General features: G+C 44.0%; 1 protein-coding gene across 1 annotated transcript; it reads right to left on the bottom strand.

The window, feature by feature from the left end:
- Positions 1-847: 847 nt before the first annotated feature.
- plpp2a (phospholipid phosphatase 2a) lies at positions 848-16,563 on the bottom strand. Its single transcript, XM_030391351.1, has 6 exons — positions 16,243-16,563; positions 3,469-3,620; positions 3,113-3,375; positions 2,938-2,995; positions 2,360-2,536; positions 848-2,077 (listed from the first exon to the last, which is right to left on the bottom strand). Exons 1-6 carry the CDS (start codon positions 16,301-16,303, stop codon positions 1,928-1,930), a joined length of 861 nt encoding a protein of 286 aa, XP_030247211.1. The 5' UTR covers positions 16,304-16,563; the 3' UTR covers positions 848-1,927.
- Positions 16,564-17,695: the final 1,132 nt, after the last annotated feature.

Raw genomic sequence — 17,695 nt, forward strand, 5'->3', positions numbered from 1 at the left:
CTCACAGCAAAAGTGTTACAAAGAAATGCTCCTTTCAGCGTGTCCAGTGTAATCAAGGCATCCGAAGGCGCTTGAGATCCCAAATTTATTGGAAAACACTCGAGCTGTGCACCCACCTATTAATTTGCTTTTTATTTCCAGCGCTAGTCAGTCAGAATAAACCCGAGAACATGTTGTGAACAATTTTAAAGGCATTTCTTTGGTGGAAAGTTTTCTATTTAAATGAAAACTACCCACAGCGAGGTGTAATGCTCCACGGATTCAGGAATGGTTTAGTTGCAAAAATACTGAAATGATCTGATTTAATAACATGTAAACAGCTGCATTCTTTTCTCAATCAGCCAGACGTTTTATGCAATTCTGTACTTTTACTACTATATTTTGGCTGACTGACAGTGACGTCATACTGGTGTCGGTCTTGCAAGCCGTGTGGATTATTCAGGGTAGTCACACTTTCCCTGGAAGAAGATTTATCATCGACGTGAGCGCCATAAATTAAAGCCAAATCACCTCCATTGTCTTAAAGAAGCGAAAGAAACTAAAACTTAAAATAGCCACCGTGGGGAGGGTCACATCTTTTGACTTGAGAAAAGATATTCACAGCGCTCTGAAGTCTTTCAAACCGCCTCTTAAATGGTGTCACAGCCCCATTCCTTTGGCACTGAGGAATCCCTTCAGGTCCAGACACGAACGCTGCGTCAGTGTGTTCAACAAGAACACGGCACAGAAAAGTTCCAATGAAAACAAAGAACACGGAAAAACATTCCCTTGCTTCACAACAAAAAAAAAAAAAAACCCAAATACATTTTTCTTCCTCGCTGTTAAAAGTAAGCACTCAAAGACGACATGCTGGCTAATATTTATGGAGAAAAACTACACAAAAAACAACCCGACAGGCTGATAGACATGATTACATGATGTGCAGCTTCAACAATAGGTTACATTTGTTTATAAAGAGGGAGGAAGGAGGTCCATGAAGGTGTGTTTAGTTCAACTTGAAGAGACATTGTGGCTCCACGAGCAAGAAACTGAAATAAAATAAGATTTATGGGTTGAATGTGTCCCAAAAATGTCCGTGTTTGTAGTTTCCGTTCTCGCGTGGGAAACAAAAACCATCCGGAATATTGTTGCCAGCTCAAATAGTCGCACTGTGGCGTCACAGCAGAAGTAGTGGTGATACATTCTTTAAAAGCTACACAATTTATTAGATACAGTAGTTTTTAAAAACATAATAAAAAAATGTTACCATGCACTATACATGATGATGAATGTAGTTTAAGCAGTCCATAATAATTACATGCATACCTTTTTAAAAGACGGTAAAATATAGAGACAAAAGGCAGATACAAATCTGGCTCCAGTGTGGGTGAAAACAAAAACGTCTTATCTGACGGCAAAAAGCAACAAAGTGAACGACATTCAGCCTCCGAGGTTCCGTCACGCCACCCGAGGACAGAATGAAATCTTTGGTGGGTGGGTTTTTTTGAAATTGACAGATACAAACTCTCTAGCAGCCTAGAGGCACTTTTCAGTTTGACTCACAGCGTGTTAATCTCCCCCGACGAATCTAAAACCTTTTTTTTAGAATTGAAAAATAACATAAAAATATATATCATTGCACACTTACAAACAGAAAAAAACACTACAAATCACATATGTTCATTTAAAAAACACACACACACACACCCTGACTAAGAGACACACAGACGGAGCTTCTGTTCCAACAGGTTTAGGGGAAGTCTTCATAGCTGTTAAAAAAAAAAAAAAGTTGGGAAATCGTCTGAGTGGAGCAGGCGGAGTCTGGATCTCCAGGTAGTGGTCGCTGCGTTATTTTAATTCTGTACAAGTCACAGGTCCTTTGGTAACGGAGCTGCTGGTAGAGAGTTGTAGGCGCAGGTTAGTATGAGTAGCTGCTGCTGCGAGGAGCTCATACGGGTCCGGGGTAGCTGTAGTGGTTCCTCTGCTGCGAGTCCGGAGGCTGCGGGCTCGGTTTGCGTTCCAGGTGTTCGATCTCCGCCGTGTCCGGCCGCGTGCAGGGAGGGGGGCGCTGCTTGAAGAAGTCGGACACGTACCGGACCTGAAAGAACAGAAGGGGGGGGGGAGAGTTAAAGTGAGAGTCTTAACAAAATGCAACCTAGGCTTTTTTTGCGAATGTATACAAGTCAAACCTTCGCGTAAAAGCATAATTACGACGAAAGAGGCATTTTAAGATTTACCGCGTTTTCGCTTTGGGGTCAAACTCATTTTCAATGGGAGTGCTTGCCGCAAATTAGCGATAGCATCAAAATCGCTATTTTTAAAAGAATAAGAAGAAAAAAGAGAAAGATGGCGACACATTGAAACCAATGGTCGTACTCACAGTGAGAACGGCGATGAGAGCTCCCTGCAGCAGCCCCACCATCACGTCGGTCGGGTGATGCTTGTAGTCCGACACGCGGGTGTACCCGACGTACACCGCGAACGCCACCAGGAAGAACTGGATGGTCGGCCGCACCAGTCGCGTCCACTTCCCCTGCATCCGGGCCTGGACGTAGAGCTGGACATGTAGAACACAACATTTAGAAGATTATATTTTTATAAACTTTAAAATTGTATTGAGACATTTGTTGGGAGAAGATTTAGAAGTTCAATCCCAAATATGATCGACTGTCTTCACGATCTTCTTCTCCTTGGAATGGAAAATTTAGCATGACCTTGCTGTATATAGAACTATCTCAACACAAACAGGGATTAGACGGTCGAACCTGTCATCTTCCGGCCATTGTACAGTGTGTGGTGTTACAACAATGGTGTTTTCAGACGTCAACTGAACGTCTGTCTGTGTCTAACCCCCCCCCCTCCTGTTATGAGTCACTTTTGAGCGTCTTTGGTAAACAGACATCTCACGGACACGCAGAAGTCTCACGCGACGACAAGCAAAGACGGCGACGCACTCACCGACAGAAAGAGCATGGAGTACATCCCGAAGGACGAGTGGCCGGAGTAGAACGACAACCTGAGGGGCAGAAAAAGCAACAGAAAATTAACTTCTCAAATATCAGCTTCACTTGATATTAAAGATTTTTGAAAAACAAAAAAAAAAAGGCGTGGAGAGTGTTGGAGGGATGAGTACCTGGATTCAGTCACGTTGCGCGGGTTGCCGGTGCAGTTGATGTGCAGCATGTATCCGCTGCAGCTGACCGGAGCGCACACGGCCAAGAAGTTCGGACGGGGACGACCTATGGTGAACTTGGCCAGGTCGGTCAGCGATTGGCTGACGGCTCCCCCGAACAGGAAGGTTCCCACCACCTTGTAAAGGGCTGACAGGTACTGATTGAACTGGGAGTTGGAGTGCAGGCGCTTGGTGTGCACGAGGTAAGCCTCCCCCGTGGTGATCTGTGGAGCGGACGGAGGACACGTTATAATAAAAAAGGGTTCACGTTTTGATTACCGTGCATTAACGACACTGCTCAGACGAATGAGACTCACGATGACGATGGAGCAGGTGATGGTGACGGCGGCCATGCCTCCGTGGGAGATGGTGTCTCTCCTGTAGGGGTAGTTGATGCTCTCATCGTCGCAGTAGATGCCTCGCTGGTACGGACTGAACATGAGCGTCAGGATGGCTGAGGGCAGGGACGCTGGAGGGACGAGAGACCACAGGCCGTGTTAAGAGCGAGCGGTTAAAAACGGCTTCCCAATATCTGTCTGCTGTAGTTGAAATGGTTAAAATTGTGCTTGCAATAATTATGATGGAATTACATGATTAATGTTTGAGGTATTCTTCAAAAGGGGCCATTCTGCAGGATGTATAATTAGAGTTTTGGTACCTTTATTTGCATTTTGATGCCAAGTTTATACTTTTACTTCATTAAAAAACTTTGAATGCAGAAATAGGAGTATTTCTACATGGTGGTACTGTTGCTTTTTTCTGCAGCAAAAAATCTTCCACCATAGCTAAAAGCAGATGCATAACCAAAACGTAAGTAACTATGTATATTGAGGTAATTGTAATAATTGTAAATAAGAAGTGTGTTTAATTTGAATGCTTCTGAGTAGAAGACGATGCAACCGAGACATCGAAGCAGTAATACTGTCGTCTTTTGGAGCCACAGTGTATTTCTAAATAGCTGCAGGTCCATCCTGAGAGCAGCTTTAACCCCTCAGCTGCACGCTCACCAGTGAACCGCAGCACAATGAAGTGCAGCTCAGGAAACAGCTAAGAACACACTGATGAACTCATGTTTGGGGCTTTCGGGCAGTAGGGCCGACCGACTCTGTTAAGTAAATGAATCTGTCATCGGCGGAGCTCGGCGGCAGCAGCTTCACCTCTACGAGGTCACAGTCGCCCTCCGCAGCGAGGGGGGGCCACGCGGGAGAGGACGGCCGTGACCTTTGGTGTCAGGGCAGCGTTAACACAGAGAAGGGGCCTGGGAGCTGAGGACAGGACGCACACTCACGTACACACACACACACACACACACAAACCACTGACATAAAACGGGGGTCCAAAAAAAGGCGCGCATTTATAGAAGCTAGAGAACTCGGTTTAAGAGTTTCTCTGCAGATGCAAACAAAAGACTCGGAGGTCAGAGCACATAAACCTGTCTCTTAAATCTGAGCGGGGACAATAGTCTCAATCTTCAGGTCTGATGTCATGAACCTGCTGCACCACTACTATTAAAATTGCCTTCCTGTTTTCAAGAGCTCCTCGTCGAACTGCTGAGGGCGAATAAGAGCGAGGATCGGAATGGACGGCGTTTGTTTTTGGGCGAGCCGGAGCTGTACGTTAGCCGCCGTAAGGAGAGGCTCTCGTCTGACAGATTGCTTCCTTCCTCCAGAGTGTGCGACAGTCGCTGAACTAAGGCAGAACTAAGTGAAACCACGTGAGGACACGGAAAAGGAAAAACACGTCCGGACAGGTAATTTTTTCGGATTGGCAATTCCAACACTGACGTCATGTGAACTAATGTGGATGTCAACAGTCTGAGGTCATGTCGCCCGTCAGGTGTGAACACTTACAGCCAGTGTTTGTTCTTCTCTGCTTCCAAGGAATATTATAATGAGGAATATTAATGAGAGCACAGAACGTATGAATGGACTTTGTTTCACGCGTCACCTTGCAGCTGCATTCACCAAACACTTAGTGCTTTTGTTGCATGAGCAGAAATACTTAATCACATCTTAAACTCTTGATGTTAACCTTAAGTTCCCTTTGAGGTTTCATCAATTCTAAATCTAAAGAAGTGAAAAAAACGGTGCCTCAACGTTTCGACGTAGGCAGCCGCAGTTTTCGCGCCTGTCGAGCTGTTATGATCGAAGACGATGCGGTGTCGTGATGGGGAACCAAAACAGTGAAGTTGCTGGGAGCTGAAAGTCACTGTGAAGCCGCGAAAAAAGCAGAGGGAAGCTGCAGATTCAGGTTGTTGTTCTCTGGAAGTTCATCACTTTTATAGAAATTGTTGACGAGACCCGTGTTCCTGAGCACACGCCTCCACCAAGTCCCATCTTGTACTCACTCATAGGAACCAGAACCCCGCCCTATCTTGCAGTGTTTAAGAAACTCAGAAAAAAATATCTGGATCTGTCTTTTAATGGGGTCTATTCAGGTCTGAAACCCATCCTCCAGCCAAGGTTAGTGGAAATACGTTTTTTTCGTTGTGTAATCCTGCTGACAAACCAACCAAATTTTACAGCAAATAAATGTAACTTCCTGAAGAAAGATGGTTGATCGTTAAGTCTCAACTCCAGATTGTCAAATTCTGACACTCTGGGTCGATGGCCGGCGCGAAGCATCAGCATTCAACGATCTGGGAAGAGATTCGACACGGGGGAACTTCTGGAGGCCCCTGTGGACAAAAGCGGATCTTGATCTAGCATATTTAAGACTATTAATCTTTTTTCAAACAAAGCTGTTTGCGGGATGTGTAGCATTGAGGTAAAGTAAGCTAAAGTTATCGACATTTCGGTAGCAGGGCCTGCATAAGATAAAACATGACAGGCTGGTTGTTCTGCTGCTCTCGGGCAATACAGAAGCATCCGCAGACTACAGATCCCTCCACCATCAAGAACAATTTCATCTTCTGACTTTATTAGCTTATAATAGAAGGTCATATGGAGTCATCAGCATTAAGCAGAGACTGTAAAACAAGTCAAAAGTTGCTGTGTTGATCTGTGCAGTCTCTTTCACGGCTGTGTCGTGACGTGCAGCCTCTTTCGAACATGTTTGCTCTGTTTTGATTTAGATTTTATCGAGCCATCAGCGGGCCCGCCCTCTACACACTGACTAACACGCCGCCATTTCCCTGAACAAGTGCTACTAATGATCTCTGACGACGAGCAGTTTCCTCATTAAAACAGAATTTATTTATATGCAGAGGAAGCCCCCCACCGGCGCCCCCAGCCCCACTTTGCTCTTCACATCTCCGGCCTCATTATTCCAGTAGGTCAAGCGTGCTCTCTCGGCTCGTCTTTGAAGCGCGGTCCAACCATTGTTTACTCTGCAGGGTGCAAGGATAACATTTAGATAAGAGACCTGCCTGTTTGACACAAGTCTCTGGTGGCTGCTCACTGCCGGGCTGGGGTTGGGCAATGGTCCGGCCACACACACACACACACACACACACACACACACACACACACACACACACACACACACACACACACACACACACACACACACAGACAATCGCTAAGCTCATTCAACAACAGAATCAGCGAGGAAGTCAATTCCCCTACGGATCAAACATCCAGTGGCCCGTGGGAGCCGAGCCCACGGAGAGCTCCCCATTATCTGAGCGACTCTGACCTCCGTTTCTATCTGCTCTATTATTCCAGAGGGCCTGGTATGTTTTTATAGGCCGGTGCTGGTGTGGTGGACCTCCTCTCTGTGACGCTGGGTCGAGCCGAGCGGAGATGGGTTCATTCCCCAAATCTACTTAAATAAAAAAAGACAAAAAACTCTTCTTCCACCATGTGAGTTCGTTTATAGGAAAGAATTTGACTCTATTGAGGAGAGGCGAGTTGTTCCATGTATGTGTAACAGCAGTTTTATTATTATTTAACAGCACCAGGACTTCCTGGAGAAAGACGGTTGATTGTTGAGTCTCATTCCAAGGTGGTCAAATACTTTCCTTTGGTTTGGCGTGCCGACCTGATCGACCAGGAAGGTCTTTCTCCAGGAAGTCGCATTCTCTTGCTGCCGTTTCTTCGTCATATGAGTGTTTGTGTACATGCTTCAGACGTCACGTGTTTTGTGAGTAGATTACGTAACACAGCTCCCCGCTCTGAGATGCATTAACAGGACATAAGTGAAGACATGCATCTTGTTAGACGAGGAGACTGATGCCACTCTTATGTTTGTGTGTCGACTACAGAGCTGGAGGCAGCGCGGGTTCAGCCTAGCTTAGCATTAAAGGAGGAAGCTAGCAACACCCCCATCGCAATCTTATCTACATAAACAGAAATGTTCAAGAGATGGGATCACACCAGCTGGGACACCCGCCAGCATGTTAGTAGACATAAGTACATCATTGCATGAGTACTCTGTGCTCAGGGGTAGGACTATGCATGTCTTCAAACTTGGCCTTCATTGATCTGAACTATCCACTTGTAAAGTTTTGTAAATGGATCCTACACGGTTGTGAAACCATCCTGCTGACAAAGATCAGTCCACCGACAGACTGACAAGGGGAAAACAATGCCAGCTGCACTAGAGTGGACAGGAATAATCTGAACTGGGTTACAATGATCTGCAGTTTAAAAGAAATGAGGGCCAGGGCCGTAAAGTTGGGGGGCAACGACCTCCTAATTCCTATCTCCCAATTTCCGGCACCCTTGCTCGGACCATACCCATCTGTCGGCCTCGGCTCGAGCTCTGCACTAAACGCACAGCGGTCAGAATCACGTTCATTCTTTCTACCCCTCTGAAACTAAATTAATAAGAGGATCTCCCAATAGAGTACAGTGCTGCTGATGTACTTTGCCTTGACTAAAGTGCTTGAAGTCCTCCATCTCCAAAATGGCAACTTTTCAAGAACTCACCAACGTCAAGAAGACACGACAAGAAGCTCGGTGACAAAATGCATTTAACTTTCTTTCCTCCTTTCCTTTCTTCTTACCCTCTTAATATTTTCTTTTCTCCCCGTACCTCCCCACATCTTTCCTTTCACTCCTTAACTGATATGAAAATGTACAAAACTGAAGGTTTGTACCTAAACTGTAGTCCTCTGTATGTACCGTCTGTACTTTTACTGTTACTTTTAATTTAATGCAGCAAAAACAGAAAAAAATACACTCCTCGGCACACTGTAACAGCTTGTATCATCCTACTCTGACATTTGTCATGTAGCTTTTATTTTTTTTTTTTGCAGAGTTTCGATAAACCTTCACAGCTGCGAACAATGTAGAAACTGGTTCCAAGCTCTTTCCAAAGTGGCACGCACACACACAAAGCCTCGGCTGAGTTTCTGTCCTCGGTAACAAAACGTCCAGGGGAGAGATAAAAAAGGAAGAAGGGAAAGTATTGTTTTACGCTTTCACAATCTCTTCTGGAAAGAGCGCACCCCCCGATTCCACTTTGAGAAAATAAACATGATGGAATCTGGGATCAGACACAAGTACAACTTCCCCTTGACCTCTGACCCAGCGGGAAGTGAGAAGTGTTCCTGTTATTCAGCCCTCAAGATGAGCAGCGGAGGCCCGCGAGTGACCGAGACATTGATGGGAAACAGAAACAGGTAACAGTGTTAGGAGGTGAACGTTTGTCTGAGGCCCGAATGTAAAATCTCAACCGACGACTGCGAGACCTGCGCATCTGCTCGGTGGCCTTGCAGTTTGTTTGCTCGCGGGGATTCACACTGAGGCGCTCAGAAAACCAATATTTGACTTGGAGAGATCCTTGTTTGGTTTATTTTGGCTGTAACTTAAGCGCTCACCGGGACCGCACTGTATTTCTCACTCTCGGCCTCGTTTTCATTGCTCATTGTTCATCTTTTTTTGGGGGGTTAAATCTGGTTAATCCGTGAAACGCTGTTGTTGGAAAGAAGGCTCGTTATTTCCTGAGAGGACGGGGATTTTTCCTGGGAAAGTCCTGCAAGACAATGGGTGATATTTTTTGCTTCGGAGTTGCAAAACCTTTTCTTTCGTATGAAGGGGTTGAGTGGTTACATCGCTTATCTACTGACCCCCACTCAGACGATGACAAGCACTTTTATACCGACTGATCCTGAAGAGGTTCTGCCCTCACACAGCAGGACTTCATTTACCAGTCCGGCCGATCCAAATCATCTCAAACCAAAAAGAGGAAAATGATATCAAGCATTGGACGACTGAATTACAAATTTGCACAAACTATGTGATGTCGACACAAAGGATCTTCTGTCTCTCATTCTCTGGAAAATAATCAGACGCATGGGTCCGGCGATTATCCTTCACTCTCTGCCGAGTGCTACACTTCTTTATACTCTCCATTATCATTAACGTGCATTTTTAAACGACTGAGCCTGATTGATCGCTCTTTCTGAAAATGTTCCAGCTTGCATCATGTTCAGGGGCTCTGTAATTAAAGACAATCAATCCTGCAGACCGTTTTTGAAGATCGTATCTTACTGAAGCATCGACTGACAAACCGACCCCGACCTTCAAACTGAAAAATGGTTTTAGCGCTTCCTCTCTCTCATGAAACCACTACAGAACTGAAAAGACCTTCTAGAAACCACAAAGTGGAGAGCAACACGTTTTACAGCGCTGAGTTTTACAAGAAGCTAGCACACACAAACACACACTTTCTCTTCAGCGTCCATCGTTCATTTTCACACAGGAATGTCAAGGAGCAGAAGTCAACACTTGACTTTGACACATATCTGGCAGGATAGATACTGTACGTGCATTTGTGTGCGTGCGCGCGCGTGCCGCATCTCAACGATGTCAGCGAATTGTTAAAACAGCACATAAATAACATTCTACAGAGTCAAACGACCACAGCTGTTATCAGTCGGAACGGAACCACAGCAGCTCTGCAACAAAACCCTTAAGACGTTTCTGAAACGCTTCAGTTTGAACCTTAAAAGCTTTAATGAGCATAAATTTAATAATTGTATTTTGGCAAGGGACAAAAAAATGATAATTAAAACATCACATTGGGATCTTTTCCATTCAACAGTGGGTTCATATAAACATTCACGAAGATAAAACATAAGAATTTGAAACAACTGTCGTCCTTCGTCTTCCTTTACAACTTTTTCCTTTAACTTGCACTGCTTCACATGGACAGCCAACCATTAACGCTCACCTCACTTTGCACTGCATCAACATCCTGTTTCAGCCAGAAATGCATCAACGTTTCACCTTTCAAAGAGCTGGGTGTTTAACGTGACCATGCCGTGACATTAAAGGCATTTTAATAATTCAAGAGTAAGCCTAAGAGTTTTCTGGTGACTTCATATGTCTACTTGTTTGCTTTATGTCACTGTCAACGCCTGCAGTGCAGTAGTTTTATAATCCAGAAGATAAAAATGGTAACAAATGATTATTATGTGAAAAGAACGCAACCTCTTAGTGCTGAAAGACCTGCAGCGTTACAGTGGCGATGTCAGTCGCCCGTAAGTTGCATACATGTTGAAGTGAAGTCGTTCGAGCTCACAAAATAGTTACTTGACCGTCTGACGGACGTGTGAATTTCCAGAATGACTGGTATGTTCTTTAAAGTCTTGGAGGTTGCCGACCCGCGCCTCCAATATTCACGACTTCAGCCGACAGGGGTTTGGCTTCTGACACCAAAACCTATACATCACATATTATATGGATCCTGCCAGAGATTGGTGTAGAACAGATAGCGAGGGCTACAAATGACAGTGGAATCATATCTTGACCGACATAAAAAAAAAAAGGGAGTTCCCAGGGTCATAAAAAGGTGATCGAACTGTGACGTTGAAGGCGACCTCTTGCGTGGCTGAACAGCGCGGCACCAGCTGGGCTCGGTCTCGTCGACAGGCGGCCGGAAAGACTTCAGCTCTTCAGTGTCTCATAATGTACAAACACTGAGACAAACGGCTTTTATAACAGTGTCCGAGCTGAATGCGGCGAGTTCAGGGAGTTCCTCCGCTCTGTGTGATGTAAACACAGAGAGCAGGAGGTTCATCCAAACAGAGTCCTGATGTTAAGAGCATATTTTGACATGTTGGGAAAATACGTATCCGCCTTCTCGCCAATACCTCTATCTCTTCTCTGTCTGCTGGATGTAAACAGTCGGGAGAAACCCAGCTTAGTGCAAAAAAAGGGGGGAAAGTTAGCCTGGCATTGTCTAAAAAGCTAGCACAAGCTCATTTCCAGCACATCTAAAGCTCACTAATCCACACCTTATACCTCTTGTTTGATCTGGAACAAATCCAGTAGTATAAAAGAAACACTTTGCAGTGTCCCGGGGAGCTGTGTGACGGACTATTCTGGGCCAGAGAGCAAGGCCTGCCGTGTCTGCTGACAGCTCTGCGGCAGCCAAGAACGTGTCCATCTCTTAACCCCCCCTGAAAAAAATCTGTGTGTTGGTTTTAGAATTAAACAGAATATAATTTGTTAAGACTTTGAGTTGTGCAATAGAGACAGTCTGCCAGTGCCTACGTTGACCTACATTGGTATCTTGGGAGTATCCTTCAATGCGTTATAGCCCCAAAATACAGAACGTATTACGTACGTGTAGTTTCATCACATTTCACCAGATAAACACAAGAATTACTTTAAGTTCACAATTTTTAGGTTATTTAAACAATTTTTTGCTATTTATGCTTATTTAAGAGGAGAGTGCAAATGTGTTTTATACTTTTATCTGCAATTTCCCCCACAGGACATACTGGTACTTTTGCTTATTGGGATCATGAAATGATTGTGACTGCGTCGTAGAGATCGGCCTCCGCTGGTGTCACTTCACTGTGTCTCGTCAACGCGTTTTGCAGCACACGCAACATAATATCATCATTGACAACCTGAAAGACAAAAGCCTTTCCCTACTTTGCCTTTTTTTTTTTAGGATCAACTTAACATTATAATGCAAAGAACAATTGCAACTTCAGGGCCGCCTGAGGGAGCGCCGTTTTCATCTGGTTTCATTATTGCGTTTTAAAGGGATGTTAGGCACATTTTGATACCTTGCCCCCTTTTTCTTTCCAGAGTTCATGCAAAGATAAGTTAAACTGATCGGATGCAGCTTAATATTTAACTGAAGAGGTACTAGAGAGGTATCGATCTTCTCATGTGACATTAAGAAAGAAAGTGAAAGACGGAGACAGAAATAGTGAAACAAAAAGACAAACAGAGCAGCCTGTTCTCAGAGAAAAGTTCGTTTTGTAACTGTAACTGTAGCCTGAATTCCTACATGACCCTACAAGTGTGTGTCTGTGTGTGTGTGTGTGTGTGTGTGTGTGCGTGCTCACTTGCAAGTCGTGTATCTACTCTGTGCAGCGGCAACAAATAATGACAGGATGGAGGTTTGACTCGCAGAGGGGAAGAGGGGGAAATAAAACACTGAGCAGAATCACAGATCAGTTACAATCTGGACACTCAGCACATTCCTGCCAGATTACACACACACACACACACACACACACACACACACACACTCGTACACACACACACACACACACACACACACACACACACACTTTTCTAAATGAGGGGGGGATAAAACCTGATGATAGTTTACCCTCCACACACACGGATTATTGTTCTCGGGATGGAAAAACAAACAAAAAGCATAGAGGGAGGAGAAAAATGAAGATTCACTCAGGAGATAAATGAAGGAAATTTTAAAAATCAGACACGGAGGTGAAATGTTAGTTTGTGCAGAGAGGTAGAGTTACTGTCAGCGTAAACCTGGTTCTGGAAGGAACATTTTGCAAATGAAACTAGAGCTGGGAAATAAAACAACATTATATCAATATTGTGATAAAAGACACATGTTTCACAGACGTGTTTTTTTTTTACTTTACTCATCAATTAATATTATCTGAAACTTCCATACGTTCCATAGGTTTTTTGTTACCAAAAAACCAACGGAACGGATTTCCACAAAACCCAGACAGAGGATGAGTTTCGGCCCACAACAGACCTGTTGACTTTTGGTGCTGATCCAGATAAAATCACAAATATCTGAATTGTTGTTCTCACCTTGGGAATTCCTTTTACATTTTTGCTAATTTCTGTCAAAAACAGTTGATTTAGCTGTGTAGTATTTATGAGCGACTACGATTTGATGCAAACCAAATGAAAATTAAGATCCAGTGGATTAAAAATATGTTTGATTGAGTCAAAGGGGACCGCTGGACCTTAGAGAGGGTTTTTACTAGCTGTTAAAACACAAAGTTTTACTAATTTTTGCTGTAGATTTGATGGTTTTAGCTTCTCAAATTTAAAGAACTGCATTTTGCGACGTTCCCTGAGCCCATGATGATGTGATCTAATGTCTTGTTTTATCCAACCAGCAGTCTGGAAATGCAAAACTATTTAATTTACTGTAAAGTAAGACGAGGAAAAGAAGCAAATCTTGACATTTGAGGAGCTCAAACCTGGAAAATTGATATGAACAGTTAATTAATTATCAAAATAGTCGCAAATGAGTGTTCCTTACACACAGATACTGAACCCCATGTTATACTGTTCTATCATTCATAGGTGTGTTTCTTTTAAAATACCCATTTCTTCTTAGGTTTATTAGTATATTTGCATCTGATGATGTAATCTAGAAAAAGTTTCTCCACTGTATGTACGGGAAATGCAATCAAACAGCATGAGGGCAGAGTTTATCTCGTCCTCCAGGTGAGATCAGATCTCCAAAGTAATGGTTTTACTTTTTTTGTTGGAGGCTGCTGACTCACCTACACCTCTGACTGACACAAATCCCACGGACCACACTGACACACTGTAATACCCCCCCGCACCATGACCGCAGGATAATAAACACATGAACCTCGAGCTTAGTCAGCCAACGAAATGCTCGACTTCGAAATCTTTCTTGACGCGTCATTAATCACTAAACCTGCGATTTCACAACTGTATTCGTAATAGTGAAATTTCAAAGTTCTCTCTGCGTGATCGTGCGCATCCACAGCAAGAAGGACTTTCTCAAGAAGCCACTGGCCAATTAAATCAGCTCATCAAGTGTGTCCAAGAAATCCTCATCATGTCATTCCTTTATACCCGTCTCATCCATAGGGAGTCATCTTTTAAAAGAAATTCAAACCAAAAAGGGGAAAATTTCAAATATGAATGATGAGAATTATACAGACAAATGCATTTAATCATTTCATATTTTACTATAACTGAATAAACAGCTCCTCAGAGGAGAACAAGGCCTCCAGAGCGCCGTCTGAAGCTGGAAATAAACATTAAATGGTCACCGGGAACCCCCAAGATCCCAATTTGATTCAAAAAGACTTTATTTAAAGCCTTTTAAAAAGTTGAAATCTGGCCAATCCCTGCTAAGATAAAAGGTGTTCGCGTCTTAAAGTGGGTGCACGAGCTCAACCACTGAGGGTGTAAATAACGTCTTTTCACATACATTTGGGACCTCAGGGCCTCTGGAGACTTGGATTTCTGCGGACAAACTTTACGGAGCCATTTTATCTTTATTTTATCTTTAAAACAAGTCCCCAGCTACTTCAGCCGTTAAGGAGTTTTGCCGTGAAGTCCCTGGAATGTACTGCGGACTACGTAACTTCACCGGACTTTCCACCGTCATGAGGGTGAGAAAAATAACTACGGACTTTTCACTTTTTGGGTGAACTCATCCTTTAAATTTGTAAAGTTGAAGCCGTTTGATAAATGTTGGGAAGTAAAAAGCACTTTTACTTTCTTCTCGTGAGTTGTGGAAGAAGTAGAAACTAGCCTGGGAAGACGAGACTCAAAGATTTAAAGTACAAGAACCTCATTAAAGTACTTAGATAAAGAACTTGGGTGAATGTCCAGTTCTCCCTGAAGCTTCAGACTCCTTGTGAGGTGGAAGATGGAAGATTCAGGTGTGCACAGACACACACACAAGCATATATTTAGAGTGTCCAGGTGGTGGAACGGCAGCACGATCATTATCATTCCTGCCTGTCAGTCATCACACCGAACACACAAAAGTCGCCCCTGAAAAAAAACACCCCCAGAAAAGAAGCCCGGTCGAGGAACAAACCCCCCACGATTCCTCCCTTTCTTTCACCATCTCAGCCGCAGCCTCCTCCGTCAGCTTCGTGGTGACAGGCGTGTGAGGAGATGTGACACCGACAGCTGGAAGATGTCAGCTCTCTCGGTGGCTTTGTGCCCGGAGCGAGTCACAACATGCAGCAAGGTTTGTTCCCTATACAGTGAACACACACACACACACACACACACACACATACAGCAGAGGGGACCACTCTCAAAACACACACAGACAAACACACACCTGGTCTCCAGTTTCCAAAACAGGATTTCAACTGCCACAAAGAGGAAGATTCATTGACAATGATCTCTGCACTTCCTCTTCACCCCGAAGTTTAAAAAAAAAAAAAAAAAAAAGAATAAAGGAGGGCCACAGGGCGCAGGAAGAAAAATAATCCCTGGAAATTGTTCATTAGAGGAACAAAAAAGACAGTTTAAACTCTGTTTTTTTTTTGGGGGGGGGGGGGGGGGGGGGGGGGTTACTTCCACAGAAAACGGGCAATGAATCCAAAAAATTGTTCACCTCAGCGGATCAAATGCCAGATAGTGAGATAAGATAGGATTCGTCTCTTATCTCTAATGATTCCAGAGAGAGTGGGGAGAAAAATCATTTCTCTGACAGTCAGACAGGCAGCAGCAATCTTCCTCCTGTTGGGAAAGACTCTGTTTGGCCTGTTTGAACAAGACAGAGAGCGATGATTACCCTCCTGAGTGTCAAACCACTGCCTGTGAGGGAGTTTAATGCAGGTGTTTGCCACAGAACATTGTGCAAGTTGAATGCAGGTCCTGGATTTCATTTATTATTATTATTTTTTTTTAAACAGGCACCAGGAACTTCTCCTCACCCCATGAAGCAACAAGTGGATTATCTATAATGGATCTGCAAATCAGGTGTGTTGGGCAATCTCACGCGTCACTGTGCAGTCCGTTTCAATAAAAGCTGTTTTTCTTTTTTTTATTCGCCAGTGTTTTTGGGAGCCTCATCGCGCGTTACTGCCTGAAACTTATCACATTTTTCAGCCATGTTGTCGGGAAGAGAGGGAGAAGAGGAGGAAGAAGAGGAGGAAGAAGAGGGTAGAAGACACTCACCGACAAAGACGCACAGAATATCCACCACGATCAGGATCAGCTTCTTCCCTTGCTCTGTCATGTTTCCTCCGGTGCCGCTTCACTTTCATAAAGAATTGGATTGTTGTTGTTTTTTTAAAGGGCGCACAGGAGCATAGGTGTTGTCTAAGAACCGCCTGGAGTGACTGTGGAAAGACTACAATCGGGACAAGTCGACTTGCTCGCTCTTCCGGCTCCACGCCTCTGTGTACCTGCTCGGCAGTCTGTCTGCCTGCCTGTCTGTCTGTCTCTCTGTCTGTCTGCGTGCACGCTGCGCTATTTCAGGTGAGCAGCAGGGGACGAGCTGAGCTGAGCGCAGCGGCGTCCTGCCTCCTTTTTTTTTACGCACGGGGGGGCGCGTCTTTCCGCACGAACGGCGGGCTCACAACAGATTCCCGAAATCCCCACCCTGCAGACAGGAGGAGAAGTCCCCACTTTCTCTTTACTTTCTCTTTACGGTTTCTTTACTTTCTCTTCACTATCTCTTTCTCCGAATCAGAGCAGTTCATTCACCCACGTGGTTGAATCCATGGATGGCACGAACCCGTCTGACCTCAAGGCCTCTAAGTTTGGTAATGTTGTAACAGTAGAAAATGTCGAACATGTTGGGAAAAGTTACATTTTATGATTAAAGGGTAAATTCACCCCCCTAAAAAAATGTTGTGATGTGAAAAAGACATTCTGCAGCATTCTCCCAAACAACTGAAGTAGATGGGGACTAGTTTTAAAATGTTAAAGGTGGGGAAGCGCAAAATGGCTCCATACAGCTCGTCTGCTTTAATCCAAGTCTCCGGAAGCCCTGAGATCCCAAATTGATTTGAAAGATGTAACGCACACTTTTTTATTTTATCATATTGACATTTTTTGTTTTGCATTTTAGGCTCTTGTTCCAGTTTCTCGTCCGGGATTCTTTTTTTCTGTATTCTGCTTTTTCTTTAGCCCTTAGCAACCTCCGTTTTTAAAGGTGCGACATAAATAAAAGTTATTATCATCTCATTTCACGGTCATGCGTCCACCAAGAGCTTTGACTTATGGTGAGTATTTTCAGTTTTGCCATGTAACATTTTATAACTTTGATTTTATCCCACAAGCCTGTTTTTGAATTTAGTTTTCTGTTCTTCGTCTTCACTGATTTGATCTGCAGTTTACAAACAGATTAGAAATAAAGTTTATTTTAAGTTTTATTTTATTATCTATTTTTGGCAGAAGTGGTCTTCCATACTCAACTGCCTTTTCCCCACACCAGACTGCCTCCAGGTACTGTGCATGTCACGTCTCAGCACCTGAATACACCTGAACAGAACCTAGTCATTAATACTGTTTCTAGGAACTCCTCTATCTTTTCCTGCCAAACAAGTCAAAACGTCTGCCATGAAATAGAGCAATGAAGGCAAAGCTATCGTCCTGCAACACAAACAAATCATGAAATCAAAGT

This window comes from Sparus aurata, chromosome 16, assembly GCF_900880675.1.
Source record: "Sparus aurata chromosome 16, fSpaAur1.1, whole genome shotgun sequence".
NCBI classification, from domain to species: domain Eukaryota; kingdom Metazoa; phylum Chordata; class Actinopteri; order Spariformes; family Sparidae; genus Sparus; species Sparus aurata.